General features: G+C 37.1%; 1 protein-coding gene across 2 annotated transcripts in view; it reads left to right on the top strand.

Annotated features, from left to right (window-relative positions):
- COL5A1 (collagen type V alpha 1 chain) overlaps positions 1-16,451 on the top strand; it is a 288,050-nt gene that overhangs the window by 194,790 nt on the left and 76,809 nt on the right. For both annotated transcript variants that reach the window (XM_074210737.1, XM_074210736.1), the window contains exons 21-27: positions 297-350; positions 2,933-2,977; positions 4,736-4,789; positions 5,936-5,980; positions 6,954-7,007; positions 10,163-10,207; positions 12,264-12,317. In XM_074210737.1, the coding sequence (XP_074066838.1) occupies positions 297-350; positions 2,933-2,977; positions 4,736-4,789; positions 5,936-5,980; positions 6,954-7,007; positions 10,163-10,207; positions 12,264-12,317 (351 nt within the window). The remainder of the gene's footprint in view (positions 1-296; positions 351-2,932; positions 2,978-4,735; positions 4,790-5,935; positions 5,981-6,953; positions 7,008-10,162; positions 10,208-12,263; positions 12,318-16,451) is intronic.

Here is a 16,451-nt window from a genome sequence, read left to right as displayed (position 1 = left end):
TGACTACTTGGTATATATTTAGAAAATCACTTCCAAAGGAGTTCAGAAAAGAGAGAGATATCAATAAGTTTTAAGTGACCAGAGATTTCAAGAGATAAAACTTCATGTATATTTTGAAAGATGGTAGCATTTTGATAAGAACTGGGAGAAAAGAGGGCATTCTAGAAAGAATGTACATTTCAGCCAGGCCAGCATTTCTGCAAGATGCTTTTATGGTGCTGAGTTTTCAGTTTCTGACATCTAAATGTACATCTTCATAAGTGGAACTGTGACATGGATCTTTTCCTTTATTTTAGGGACCTCGTGGTTTGCTTGGACCAAAGGGACCACCTGGCCCACCTGGACCCCCTGTAAGTACTGTGGCCTACTTTGAATCTCTCCATTGTTGCCCTTGCAATTTTAAGTTTGTCACCCCTGTCAGGGCTATAATGTCCCACTTAATCATTCAGGCAGATAATCTGAACTGATATCTGTGAGCACCTGCTCCAAAGAAACATGAGGCATTAGTAGAAGCTTAAAATGCACAAATAAGAGGTGATCCTGGTCTTTCAAAGTTGGAAGGAATAATACTTTCATTAAAAATTCTGCAGGTTTATATAAAAGAAAGGTCTGGATTTAGAGTTAGATTTTTTTTTACTTCTGAATTTCCTGCCTCTTTCCCAGAAAACTGTACATATATTTTTTAATGTTAAAATGAGTAACAACAAGAATCCAGGTGTTTTCTCTACTTTACAAATTCCCCAAACTGACTGTTTAGGCAAAAGTACAGAGGGTAAATAATTAGGATTCCTGAGGTTCAGTGTCACCTGTTTCACTCCCTTTCTACTTCCTAGGAGAATCATAGGCCCCTAGTGCAATGCTGCTGAAAAGAACCTTCACTAAAATTCTTCATTTTATAGCTCAAAGAAGAAAATCATTTACTCAAGGTTACTCAGCTAAGCCTGTGACAGAAGCAAAGCAAGAACTCCCATCACTCTTATCTCCACTTTTGTGCTTTTTTCACCTACTATTCACTTCTTCATCCAAAATTTTGTGTAACCATGAAGTGACACTGGTGTGGTTTCCAAAGCCCGGAAGGAGAAATGGTTCATTTAATGGGTTCCCTGAATTTCACTTAAAAGAGAAACAACAGTCTATTGGTGACTGGATTTGTTTTTCTCTTCATGACTTTTAGAGAATGTGTTGCCAGATTAGGATGTTCCTAAGGAGATTCTTAACTTTTATTGGGTGAGATACACCCCTTACTAATACTTCCTTCCATTTAAATCATGCTCTTCAAAATGTGGTGCTATTCCTGAGTGATCAGTAATGTACCCAACAATTGGAAAATAGCCCAAATAATGGGTTATTGTGTCTATCTTAATGCTGAGTTAATATGTAATAGAGTCAGAGTTCTCAAAGTATTTTTGATCATGGTATTGTATTATCATCATTATTATTTATTCATCATCTGTTTGGTTTTTCCTGGGGGAAGAGGTGACACATTGTAGCAGAGATGAGAAACTCACCCAAAACACATAATCCCAACTTTAATTTTGGTCCCATTTGCAGAAACCTTGGCCAAAACTAACATGCTTTGGCATATCATTTGAGAGTCACTGTTATAGTAGAAAGAGACTGAATTTGGAGTAAGAGGATATGGTTTGAAATCTTACTCTGCAACATTCTGTCTGGACAAACTGGGCCTTAATTTCCCCAGCTATAAAATGAGAGGTTTGTACAAGATGACCTCTATGTGGCTCTACAGCTGCATATCCTATGATAAAATCAGATTCTATTCATGTAAATCTGGGTGGTCAAGACAGAATGAGTGATAGACTTAACAGAAGTAGTACTTCCAACCCAACTGTGCTAAGGAATGGAAAAATAACTCCATTTAAAACAAACAAACAAACAGTTGTATATGACTTTGGCCAACATTGATTTAAATGTTGTAAAACTTGGCAGCTCATAGGGCAGGTTCCACAAGCCAGGGAAAAGTATGAGGCAGATTTTGTTTTGTTTTGTTTTTAAATTTATAGGTTTCAAGAAGCAAGGCCTTCTGGTTATAAAGGTTTTTATAGACCAGGTTGCAAACCAATGATGGGAAAACATTGACCAATGTCTTGCTGACCTACCTGGGTTAGACAGATATGACATCTAGGAAATTGGGCAACAACCTCTGATTTCTTCCATCCCTTTGCCATTTATTGAGTTGGAGGAACTGGGGATATTTTATTCTCAAGAAGACAAGGAGGATAATTGATAATTGTCTTCAAGTATTTGGAGAGCTGTTGTATGGAGAAGGAATTAGACCAGAAAAGTTTGGCCTTAGAAGGTGGAAGTTGCAACAAGTCAGAATTAATTATTTTCTAGTAATTGAGATATCCCAAAGTGTAATAGACTGCTTCTGGAGATAGGGAGTTCTCCTTTACAGGACAGATGACTGTTAATTGTGCTACTTCCAGTGATAACTGGTGATTCTGTATTATCGGGATAATCTGGTGAATAGCAACATGTGAGTAAGTGCTATTCCTCTACTCCTCTAATATTGGTAAGACCAGGAATGCCAAGGATTACAGCCAGAGTAAAGCTCTTATTTTCTACAGAAGTTGTTTCCATTCCTTATTTTTGTCAGCTTGTTCCTTTAGGGTGCTTTTCCCCAGCAGGCTTCCTCATTTGGAGAGGGAACAGTTTGTTGCCCTGAATTTTTCCCACCAGCAGGTACAGAAACTGGGGAATTTTGGCTGGCATTGCTCTCCTTTGTGAGGGGGAGTCCAAAGGCAAGCTGAGCTGATGCAATTGTGAAGTAAGCCTTTCAGGATTCACACAGCTGTTCTCCTTCAGCCAGAAAGACCTTGACATCATTTGATGAATTGGTTTTTGGATTTTGTCTTCTCAGGGTGGGGTTTTTTCATTTATCTTTTATCTTCTTTTTTACATTTTTATTTAGGGTGTGACTGGTATGGATGGACAAACTGGCCCAAAGGGAAATGTGGTAAGTCTTTGTTAAGCATCCAGATACATCACTTTTCCTAAATTACAAGTGCTAATGACTTTCTGGGTACATTCATTTTAAGGCCAGGAGAGAATCTATTTCTGTAATAAGGGAAAATTAATGTATGCTGGTTTTATAGTGGATTTCCAAGGGAATTCTCCTTTCAGTGCCCTCCAGTATCCCTAGTATCATGATATATGTGCTTGGAGTAAGAGCCAAAGCAGTTAAACATGGAATCAGCAGAAACAGATGCTTTAAGAGAATAGGTTTTAGGCCTTCAGTATGCTTAGTCCTCTTTTTTGGTGGCCAGCTCAAGAAAATAATTTCCTACCAAAGACCTTTGTAGGGGTAGAAGGAAATTATTTTCAGTGTAAAAGTTGTGCACTTTAAAATGTGCTCACAGAGAGCTGGCAGGCCTCATAGAGGCTACTCTCCATATTAGGATTGTCTGGAAGATGCTGGTACTTTGGGATGACTTGGGAATTTTAAATTGAAATTTGATTTTTCTCCAAAGATTTTCTTGCATATGGTCCTGGACTGAAAGTCTTGGGGGATATTTGCATATTTTAATGAGCATTCACTGTGGAAATCAGTCACCATCATGCAAAAGACCTTTAGCAGTGGATTAATTTTTCAAGATTCAGGGATAGATAATAACAAGAGAGACTCATGATAATTCTTTTTTTTTTACCATGAATGATTTCAGACAGTTTGGGAAGCATCTACTTAGGCAAGTCTGGCTGCTACCTGTACTGAAGTCAGTTATAGAACAGCTTGAGAATATATTTGGTCAGCTCCATAGTCCCTCCAACCCTTAATTTGATCTCTCCCAGGAAAAACAAGTCAGTGTATCCATGTTGGGAAAAGCACCTAAAGTCATCTCAGAAGTCAGGGACTAGGCCTAGATGGCAGCCAGTCAAATCAATCAGCAAGTATTAATAAAGGCCAACTGTTTTCTAGGCACAAAGATAAAAAATGAAAATTATTTTCCTCAAGGAGTTTGAATGCTATTGTGAAAAGTGATACATTCACACATGTAAAAGGTACAAAATATATACAAATTTAAATTCAGATTAATCTCAGTGGAAATAGTGCACTGGCATGGCATGGAGAGAGAATATGGAGAAGATCATGAAAGGCTTGATACAGGAGGTCTGGACACTTAAAAACTGAACTTTGAAGAAGTCTTAGCTTTAAGGCAAGAAAACCCTCCATGCCTGGGAGACAATTTATTTAAAGGCATGGAGACAGGAGATATTGTGTTGTGTGTAAATGACACCTTCCATAATGACCTTTAAAAATCTCTGGGGCAGGTAGGTGGTGCAGTGATAGAGCACCTGCCCTGGAGTCAGGAGGAGCTGAGTTCAAATCCAGCCTCAGACACTTAACAATTACTTAGCTTTGTGACCTTGGGCAAGTCATTTAACCTCATTGCCTTGCAAAAAAAAATTCACTGTCATCTAGAAATTCACCTAAACCTTTTCTGAAGTTTTAAAATTTCTTTTTAGTTTTTATTAACTCTCTGTATATCAAGTTTTATATCATTGCCTCTTGATAAAGTTGGATAATTTCTTACCACCCAAACTATATCTTATAAGATGTAAGAGACCATTTAGTTTTAATACCAGTTCATTCTTCAAGATTTTTCCTGTAGATCTTGGGTCCCAATACTCAACATTTTATTCTACTCTTATACCCAGTCCCTGTTAATAGCACTTTGTATTTTGTTCAGTCCCTTTGTTATTTTCTTCCTTACAGGGTCCTCAGGGTGAACCTGGCCCTCCAGGACAACAGGGTAATCCAGGTGCCCAGGTGAGCCTTGTATGCCTAAATAATGATGTTTTTGCTATACTTATATGGAAATTCCATGACCCAGAGGCCCCAAAACCCAAGGAGAGACATACTAAACATAAAATTAAGACACCTAGTTAAAGAATTTTCAAAGATTTAGGAACACAATCATTACAATGACCAACCAGTTCTAGAGGTCACAGAACATGGTAACTACTTCCTTATAAAAAGGTGATTGACTCAGAGGACAGCTTGAGGCACAGACACACACATATAAACACACATACATATTCATGCACTCATGTATACACATACATATGCACACACAGAAGACATAATAGCCAATATGGGAATTTATTTTGCTTGTCAAGATTGTTTGTAATGAGTTTTTGTTTTTCTTACTTCTTCAATGGAGATCAAGCCAGGGTGGTAGGAAAGAGAGAATGCAGACCTGAAAATGAAATAAAATTTATTTTAAAAAAAATTTAGTTTTGGGTTCTAGGCCTGCTTCTGTGTCCATGTGACTTTGGACCAAGCCTTAATTTACTCTCTCTATTTTCCTTATTTGTTAAAAAAGAAAATAATAGAAATAAGTACTGAGCCTTTTTCACAGGGTCAGATAAAATAATGAATATGATAGCGCTTTAGAAACTTATAATACCCTGTCCACAAATGTGAATGGGACTTATCTTTGTTAGAATAGTTAATCTATGGGGTGACTGGGTGGATAGACCACAGGCCCTGGAATCAGGAGTACCTGAGTTCAAATCTGGTCTCAGACACTTAATAATTACCTAGTTGTGTGGCCTTGGGCAATCCAGTTAACCCCATTTGCCTTGCAAAAACCTAAAAAAGAAAAAAAATAGTTTACTTAATATGCAATCATCCATTTAAGCCAATTCTCAATGTCTCCATCAACCACTGTGTCCCTCCCTAACACCCCTGTCCCTTTACATGAGACCTAGCTTGCTGCAGTTAATGCAGTATATCACAGATGGCTTGTAGCAAAGTGCAGAGAATGGCATTTTTGACTTTGGTGCATTTTAATGCAGAAGGAGAAATATGACTGGAAGTCAATAAGGTAGAGAAAGTATATAGATATACTAAGCAGATGTTCTGGATCAATCAAATTATCTGACTTCTCCTCCATTCATTTTCTGTTTACAGGGTCTTCCTGGTCCTCAGGGTGCAATTGGTCCACCAGGAGAAAAAGTATGTGCTCATGCTTCCTACTTCCCACAATATAACATTATGTAATGACTATTGTCAGTATGCATTTGCCCATCTGACTACTTCCCCACAACCTGCCACATTGCCCATTTCATATCTGATCTTTCCTGTGTATAAGAACATTTAATCTGTCTATGTTCAGGCCAAGAAGAGGAAAATTAGACAGTTAATCTTTAATTCATAACATTTACATTTGTTTTCCATCTGAAAGGCAGCATTTTGAGGGCAGTAAAAGGTCAGGATGTTTTCACTCAGAGATTAGCTAGGAAAAAGATTGAAGCATGGAATGGGGGAAAAAAAATAGAAGTCTTTGCCTTTCTGCCTCAGGCAAAGGAATTTTCAATTTTGTGCAAAATATCTTCTGGTACCAACAGAGGATTATTCCTGATAGATTGTGTAAATGTATGGATCCCATGCTTGGTAGCTTTAAAGACCCCAAACAGTGAACATTCTCCCTTATTGGCCTCCTTATTTTGATTAGGACATTAGTCAGTGACAACCAAGTGCTCTGAATGAAAACAAGGTTTGCTCAATGGTGTAAACTGGTCCTAAGTTGAGTTATTTTGCTTTTAAGACAAGCCCTTTCCTTCTCCTTTACTATGTTATAGGCAACTTTCTGGCCATTTTCTTTCTATCTACCCCAGAAAGTTCTAAACAAAGCATTTGGGATCCTGTTTGGTAAAAGCCTGGATCCTAATTTTATTCATCAGACTTATGGATTTCCATTATAGAGATGCCTTCTAATGGATTACATTTGAGAAGATAATAATTCAGTGGAAATCAGCATCTTTCAGACCTTGTCCAAATGATGATGGAGATCTTAAAAGTCACCTTGAGAAAAGAAAGGAGGATGAAGATGTTACCACTTTCCCATATGTACCAGCAAGAGAATAGTAGACAAATGTGTTGCAATTATTGACCATAGTGTGATTCCTTGCTGATCTTCTTTTCCTAGGGCCCCTTAGGTAAACCTGGGCTTCCAGGAATGCCTGGCGCAGATGGACCTCCTGTAAGTAGAGTTAAATTTATTTGAATTGAATTTTTTACATTAAATGGAATTGAATTGAATGTTCACTCTCTCCCAAATGCCAATTTCCCATTCCCCCACTACATCAACCTACTCACTCCCAGGCAGAAGATACATTTTACAGATTCAAAGGGGTAGACATTTCTGAGCTTTATTTGACTCATTCCCTAAGTCTGTTAATAAATACACATTTGGTCTCATGCCTGATTGAACAGTAATTATTGGGTTTGGGAAACACTTTTCATAATGTGTTTCAGTCAAAGAGTGACTATTGCTTTAGTAGGAAAGCTATTATTTATTACTGTGTGTCATTTAATAATTGGAACCTACCCTAGCATCTTTAACAATGTAGAGGAGGGAGAGAGGAGAAAGAGAAATAATCAACTAGGTGTGAAAGATTCTCAATGAGTAATCTGTTCTTTCGAAAGAAAGGGGGATGCTAAGTCCTAATACTAATACAAAGGTTTATTTTTAGTTTGTAGAATGGTATTGATTCCAAATGAAGGGTGAAAGAGAGATGGATTTACAATATTGTAAGCTGACAATTGCCTTGACAAATTGGAGATCTACTAGAAATGGTCCTTTAAACTCATAAATCTAGTCCATGGTCAAGTTGTGCAAATTATAAGAAATAAGGTGGTCAAAAGGAAACAATGTAGAATGGGAGTAGTTTTTACTAGATCATTCTTTCTGTAAGGACTACCATGAGTTCCCTTGACTATGCTCATTTTATATGGAATAGTTTAGCTATTTCAATAAAAATAATGAATTAAATCAATTATTAAAACTATACCATATTTTATAGTTTTAATAATGCTATGAGACTACAACTAAATAAAAAAGTTAATTATGTTACTAATTATTTGGTATCTGATTAGCAAATAGCTCTTTGCTTTCATTTTCATCTTTAGATCTGTGGCTTCCTAAGTTTCTCCCACAGATGGAGCCCTAATCCAAGGTACAGGGCAGAGGTGGCATAATGGATGGAGCAACAGGTCTAGAGTCAGGAAGAGCTGAGTTCAAATCTTGATTCAGTTACTTACTAGTTGTGTAATCCTTAGTAAGTCATTTAACCTTGTTGGCCTCAGTTTTCTCATCTATAAAATGAGTTGGACAAGGGAATGGCAAATTACTCGAGGATCTTGTCCAAGAAAACCCCAAATGGGCTCACTAAGAGTCAGATATGACTGAAACAGCTAAACAATAGCAAATCCTAGCCAAAGACTGATTCTGGGTATAGGCTAGTTTCTATTCTACCTCCTATCCATTTATGACCATCAAACAATGCCATCAGCTGAACCATAACATTGGTCATAGGCTGACCTTTCAATGAAAAAAAAATCTGCATCTTTCACTTGGGCCAGACATTTTTGATGAATGGTGTTGATTCCAAAGAGGGCCAGATAACAATATATGGATGTCTTAGGACAGATATACTCAGTGTACCAAGAAGTTACATCAGCATACATATCCTTTTTTATGGAGAATTAGGAAGACTATTTTTGTATATTTCAATATAGTAGAAAGGAATACTCTTAACATATATTTAAATTTTTTAGTTATCCAGAAGTTGAAAAAGCTGTTTTTGTAGTCATATCCAATAAAGTTGTTAGTTACAGAGAACCCCTTAAAATGCTTTTTTTTGAGTAATGTGTCCCAATGGAAATTATGATGAAATGTAGTGGATAGCAAAAGAGAATAAAGAAAAATTTCACTTTTTGTAGGAAAAAAAATCTGACATAGAAAAATAGTTGTTCTTCAAAGTACTATGAGCAACACTTTTGCTTTGCTTGATTCAAAATGTATGAATGTACAAAACAGCTCCCACTTTTACCCCCCCCCCAGACTCCAGACTCACCTCTCTACTGACTCCTAAGAAGTTCAAGAAAGACCCAGTTGTTAGGTTGTAGATTCTGAAATAAGCAGGGCCTCCAAGGATCACTTCAAAACTGGAGATTTGGAATTTTCTCCATACAATCCTGCTTTTTTGGAGAGAAATGAGCCTGCCATATGATGACCTGAATTCCAGTTACAACTCCTGCTAGAGCACCAGCAGGGACACAGTACTGGGCCTGGTAAAAATTTGGCCATGAAACTATTTACCATATTAAGATATCCTTAAAGAAACAATGACAAGATTTTTCATTTCCTGACTTGGATGGCTTCTTATTTACTCTTTGAAAAACTGCTAAAAATGTTATTTTTTAAGCACTAAAACCAAATGCATATATCCCTCCCCACCTTAGATAAGTAAATTAAGATAATGTTTCTCAAAGTTATAGGCCATTGAGTCTCTACCACATGATTATTCCTCTGAGATTTGATTGAGGCAATATTTCTTGACAGTTTTTGACAAAATTTCTCTTCTTTATTCTTTTAAATATTGATTGATATTTCAAAACTGAAATACTGATTTGACTATAAGATAAGAATAATTAAAGTTCACTAAATCCTAAGAATGAATTGGTACATGCCTGGATTTAAAAAGCCTTTGAGGAGAAGAATGTAGCAATTTCAGTTAGATCTCAGTTTCTTCATTTGCAAAATAAAGGACTTGGACTACTGGATCTCTAAGATATCTTCCAGTTTCAAATGGAAATCCTAAGTGGGACAAGCATTAAATAAGGTTATGGCCTACAATTTCAAGATAAACTCCATACCTATGTAACTTGAGAAAGAACTATAATCAGCTCCAAGCTGAGTGATGTGAGCTGTTGATCTTAGCCCTTGTCAATGGCCTTTCATCTTGCTTTCCTTCTAACAAATAGATATTTAAGTTTTTAGAGACAGCATAGTGACAGCCAGTCTAGGAAGCTGTGATATCTAGAGGTCACAGGTCTGATTTTTATTCCCTAGTTCTGCCATGAACTTGATTTGCTAGTTGAAACTTTGAGCAAATTACTATTCTTGTCTATGCCCCTATTTGGTCATCAGTATAATATGTATTGGAGTGTGCTGCTATTCTGGGACTACATTAAGAAATCTCTGCAGGATGGTTTGTGTTCTTTGGGGAAAAAGAATACAGAAACCTGTAACAAACATTGTTAATGATGCTATAGTCGAGATGAACCATAGGAGAGTAACACCTTCCAAGGTAGTGGATGGAATAATTCAATGCTCTTCTTTTCGGTTAACAGGGTCATCCTGGCAAAGAAGGCCCTCCAGGGGAGAAAGGTGGTCAGGTAAATATCTTTCTAAAAATGCTTCTGTCCCATCTGGGATAGTTTTGTGCTGAAAGTCCAATCTATAAACAGACAGTAATCCTCTTTGGTGTCTCAAAAGACTGGACAGGACCAGAATGGCAAAATGTCAATACTATTTACAACCTCATTTAAGTATGCATATGACAGGTAGGGCAGTCTAGAGGTGGTGGGACCAGAGAAAGCCAGTTAGCATGAATTAACAATGATCTTCAAGGCTTCCAGTCCAGCTAAACTGTACCTAAGTACTGCCTGTACATAGAGTGCCCATTGTTTACAGAATTTCAATTCATGGTGTGTATACAATATAATAATCCATAGTTATCATAAGAGGAGGACCCAAGCCTATGATTCCATTAACAGAGAAAGCTCCTTTACCAATATAGTTTGGCACATTCTCAACAACTTGATTGTTGCCTACAGAACTAAGAGATTAAGCAATTTTTCAAGGTGGTAGAACCTGAATGTGTCAGAAGTGGAATTTGAAGCCAAGCTTTCCTGGTTCCAAGGAGGGCTCTGTATCCACTATCCCAGGATTGTTTCTCATATGGCTACCATACTCTTGTGATAACTTGTGCCTCTATGATCTCATTATAACCCCCTCAAATAAAAGGAGGGCAAAGAATAAAGAGCAAAAAATGACTTCAAATGAAAAAGGTACATTATTCAATAAACTTGGGCTTGCTTTGTATAGAAGAAGTAATGGGATTAAAAGTCCTTTATTGCATTATCACATTTTTAAAATACTGAAAATGTGGTTGTTTTTGTGTTGGAAACAAACCACCCTTTGAACATAAATCTTGATTATTGGTACAGTATAGTTTTCACAATTTCCTTTTAAGAGAGATCTCTTGGCTGCATCCCCCACAAATGGCATGGGTATGTAAAAAAGGCTTGTAAAGCCAGACATTTTCCAGAAGCCAACTGTCTCCTCCAGGGTGTACAGTGATCCATGTCAAATAATGCTGATACTTTTATGGGGGGGTTATAGAGGAGGAGAAATAATCAGTTTGTTTCATACAAGTTGTTTCATACACAATTCCCCCCTTCAGACTTTAAACTATTTAAATTATTTCTTTCCCTGCCCTCTAAGGATGTAGTTCAAAACTAGGATCCTTGAGTTATTCAGTCTGGCTTTCCAGTTCCACTGTGTATTGTATTGTATTGGAAAGGTTTCATTAATCTCTTTAACAAGACTTTGATCATTTGATCTGATCTTTACCCTTGTAAGGCCTGGATACCATCCATTATAGGGAAATAGCCCTCGAATCCATGACTAAGACCTCTTCTCTAGTTGATAAGCAGCTATGTCTAAGAATACTTAGCAATCTAAGGTTTTTTTAATTATTGATTTATTTAAAATTTTTTAAAATTTTTTTTGCAAGCATTAGACATCCTGTAGATGTTGGTCTGAAGACTGTAACTTCCCCTGAATTATTTCCAAAGCCTCAGAAGGTTACTGACAATCTTTAAAATTAAAGATTCCTCTTGGCTTATTGAAAAATCACCAGAAGGGGTGGCTAGGTAGTGCGGTAGATAAAGCACCAGCCCTGGAGTCAGGAGTACCTGAGTTCAAATCCAGCCTCAGACTCTTAATAATTACCTAGCTGTGTGGCCTTGGGCAAGCCACTTAACCCCATTGCTTTTCAAAAAATACCTTAAAAATAAAAATAGATTATATAGATAGATAAATGAATAAAAAATAAATGAAAGATCACTAGGAATAGATATCTTAAAACTTGAGATTTAAGGCAAGGTCATTCTTTGGTCATAACAAAAGTATTTCACTCAAACACACTGGGACTTCTTGTAAAGTCTTCCTATTGTCATCATTGGGTGCTGTTTTCTCATATGCTAATAAACAATTCATAGTTAGATCCATACTTGGCAAAGGCCAAGTATGCTACTCTTTAGTTGGCCCATCTGGAAGAGAATCCTTCAATTTTATGTTAAGTCCTCAAGTTATCCAGACTTATGAGGGAATAACTTGAATTGGCATTGAAACAAAGTCTAATTGTTATTTTTCCTTTGATCCTAGGGTCCACCTGGTCCCCAGGGTCCAATTGGATACCCAGGCCCTCGAGGAGTCAAGGTAAGAAGTTTGCTTATAACAGGAATTCTACCTTTCTTCTTACTCTCTTTTAAAATCTCTAATTTGGGTCTTTGACCTAATTGACTGGCTTTACAGAATCTTTCCATGATTAAACCTTGTCACAAAACTCAGATGGAAGTAGTACTGCTCCAACTTCGCTACACTTGCCACATCTGATTAGATAACTACCATGGGAAACTAGGAAGGATTAAACAATAATAATAATAATAATCACTAGTTGACATTTATGCAGTACTTTAAGATTTGTGAAGCCCTATATAAATATTATATCACTGAATGAGAAAGATTCTGAGATGAATCAGGAATGGAGTCTGGGAATAACAACTAATGTGGTTGGAGTGTGAAAAACTATCAATCAGGTTATCAGACATCTGTCAACAGAATGAAATGTTTTAGCCTTGAGCTGTTTCTGTGGGTAGATACAATTTGTTAGGCCTTCCTGTCAACCTCCGAAATCCCTCTCACACTGCTGAACTCAGACTTGGGTGATCAACTTGGAACCATCTCTGTAAAGCACAAGAAAATGTCTTCATAGGCATTTTCACATTTAAAGAGTAAGTCTGGTCCAATCAGAGTTGTTAAGAGAGGGAGTTCAGCGTGATCTGTGTCCATTTATCCAAAATTGTATTTCTGTGATTTTAAAGGCCTCTAGAATCTTGTTAAATGAAGCACAGAGCACCACAGCAATATCTAAACACAAGTCCTATGGTGTTTCATTAAAGTTAACTGCATCTGTTTGGAACTGTGGAATTTAATCTATAGCTATGCAGCTCTCTTTGGATGTTTACATGCCGAGATCTGTGTATATGGTATTCTACAGCATCATGCATAGGAGGGGTTTCATTCTCTGATAAAGTTGACTTAAAAGGCATTTTAAAATGATATCTCATCTTCAAGGAAACAGGCTGCATTCTTTCCTCACTGTTCATCTTCATTTTATGGAAAATATATATAGCACTTGATAAATCAAGATTAGGGGCTGAGTCAGATCAGGCTTCAGACACTAGCTAGATGTGTGACTCTGGACAAGTTATTTAATGACAATTGCCTCCCCCCCACCCCGTAAAAAAAACAGGGGCTGAGACTGGGCCTATGATTTCTTTGATATTAGAACCTTCCAAGTGCAGAAATTCCCTCTGGAACTTGGAGACTTGAAGCATTGTCTTCTTGAACACTGAGAAGTCATTTGCCCAGGATCACACAGTTAGTATATGTCAGGGCAAGACTTGAACCCAAATCTTCCTAGCTGCAATTCCAACTCTCTGATTACTATGCCATTCTATCTCTCAGTTCAGATTTATTTAAAAATTTAATATGATATTTTATGCTTTTTACAGTAATTTCATATTCCTTGATAACCTCATATTGTCCTTACAATGATAGAAGGGCTATGGATTATTGTCCCTATTTGATCAACAAAGAAACTGAGACCCAAAGAGGTAAAAATAACTTTCCCAAGGACTGCACAGCATATCAGTAGGACTAGAAACAGGATCTAGAAGGATTCTCCTGTAAGCATTCTTTCCACTATACATATTAAGTTTCCCCAAAATTCTTTTCCCTCAGGTTAAGTAAAAAAGGAAGGCTGGATTTAAATGGTAGGACCTACATTTTAGGCCTGGCTCTGCCAGTTTGCTCCATCTGTAAACTTGGACAAGTCACTTGACTTCCAACCACCTAATTTCTATAAAATGAAATGGGTTTGGCTTAAATCAGAAGATTCAGAGCCACAAAGAGCCTCAGAGATTATCTAGTTTAACTCCTCCTACTGCCTCTTCACTCATTTCCTCAGTTTATTTATGTATTTATTTATTTATTTTCCACTTAAGATGCTCTGACATAGGTCAGTTGAGTGACTTGACTAGGACAATAAAGTGACCTAGTTGAAATTTGAACCCAGGTCTTCTGACTCCCAACTCAGTTCTCTTTCCACTGGACAGTGTTACTCCTCAAGCCTCTAAATCCTACAGTTCTCCTTGGGAAAGGAAAATTAAATGTTTCTGTTCTTTTCCTCTAGCACCTCTCACTGGCATAAACTACAGCCATAATAAAGGTGACAGATTAGGAGGAAGATGACAATGGGAGCAATATTATGTGTGTGAGGAAAAATCCTTGGCAGGAATTTAAAACTGCTTGCCAATAGCACTGTGTTGTTAATTGAATACTTTTGTATTTCTAAGGGAAGTGAGGAAGAGAAATTTGCCTTAAAATTTTCATGATAAAAACTTTCATCTTGTCTCCCTGATCAGTATCTATTCCTGACACAACCAACCATGAAAGTATTTCAGTTTTTATTGCAAAGCCTAGAAGCTGAGGAATAGGGAGGGGGTTCTTTAAAAAGAAAAAAAAAAACATTTATCTTAGAAAAGAAATGCATTCTCAGAAAGATAAACCTCTCTTGCATTACAAATACTGGCAATGTGCACAGATTAACTGATTCCACGTGTGCTGAATAGAGTTGACGGCTAATGGTTATGATTAATACCATAATTAGCATCTTTAGCAGGATGATGCAGGGACATTGAAGGAGGTCTACTTATTTTTAGTCAAATGCCCACACTGGCACTGGGGGAAATAGCTTCCTTTGCCTTTCGTTAATTTCCAGAAGTCTTCCTCTGACTTCTCTGCTTGTCAATTTAAAGCCTGATACCCATTTGGGTTTGATCAGAGTTTGCATAATATACTCCTACATCCAAAAGACTTGACTCTGAATTGGGCTTAGAGGGGCTAGTTTGGAAAAAAGTCCCACACAAATATGCCTGAAATATGGGCTCTCTTGTAGTTTTGTCCTCAGAGTATGATTGGCCTACAATGGATTGTTTTTCTTCTCTGAGACTACAGTTTCCTTATGTGTAAAATGTGAATGTTGGACTAATGGTCTCTATTATCTCTTTGAGGTTAAAAGGAATGAATGAGTCTTCAGGAGGACTGTATTCTAGCCCCTACTCTGTGTAACTAGCACCCTTGACTGTGTGATCTTAAATTAGCCATATTTTCTACTTTAGCTTGCTTACTCCTATAAGTGAGGGGCTAGAGTGATCTCTAAAGAGTCTTCCAACTCCAAGATGCTTTCATCCTTTTATTTATCTATAATGCTAAGTACAAATACGTGGACACTTTCAAAACCATACATATTTGGGAAATGGAATGGACCTTTGTGTTCTAATCTCACTTCTCTCTTTTTACCAATGAGGAAAGCAAAACATACAGAAAACAATTCACTTGTCCGAGGTCACATGAGTTACTGTCAAGAGTAGGACTTATAATAACTCAGATGATAGCTAGATAAATAACCAGATGAATAGAAAGCTAAGTAACTAGATGAATAGATAAATAGATGATTAGATGGATAGATAGTAGGTAGATAGGTAGATGCTGGATAATGAGTGTTTGAGAGAAAAATCTAGACCTAGTCTAACTCTGTCTTTAAATTTAATAAAAACCTTTCTTTATAATCTCAAGGAGCTGGTGGTAAATGTATTCTATTCCCAATAGGTGAAGAAGCTGGGGATTAGAGAGCTTCAACAGAAGCAGAATCAAAGCTAATAAAAATAAGGGTTGAGATTCAAATATAGATTCCAAATATAGATTACTATGTTTTTCAAGATGTGTTCTACCTATTAAAGACCAGTAAATCTGGTGTTGAGCTCTCTCCAATATTTCAAATCGATTATAAGAGGCATGGCTTGTGAATACTTAGAAAGGGAAGTGATTTTTCCTAGAAGCCAGACTTGATTCTCTCTAGTCATGGTAGACTAAGCACAATTCCTTTATGGACAAATGGGGAATACCATGGACAGAGTATATCTGGCTTTCACCAGAAACTTGTGAAGCTGTATAGCATGTATTAGAAAGGGCATCACATTTGAAATCCAAGTCCCTGAATGCAAATACAGGCTCTACAGTTTGTTAGGTTTTGAACTGGATCTTTTCTTCCCTGGGTCTCAGTTTCCTCATTTATAAAAATGAAAGTATTGGGCTAGAAGATCTCCAAGGTCCCTTCCCTTTCTAGAGCTCTAGAATTTCTACAACCCTACATGCAACATTCTTTCCACCTCATCATGGCCCCATTTCTGTTAGTTCTATTATATTATGCTTTCTGAAGATTTCTTT

Source organism: Macrotis lagotis, chromosome 1 (assembly GCF_037893015.1).
Source record: "Macrotis lagotis isolate mMagLag1 chromosome 1, bilby.v1.9.chrom.fasta, whole genome shotgun sequence".
Taxonomy (NCBI): domain Eukaryota; kingdom Metazoa; phylum Chordata; class Mammalia; order Peramelemorphia; family Peramelidae; genus Macrotis; species Macrotis lagotis.
This window is presented reverse-complemented; position numbering and strand designations above follow the sequence as displayed.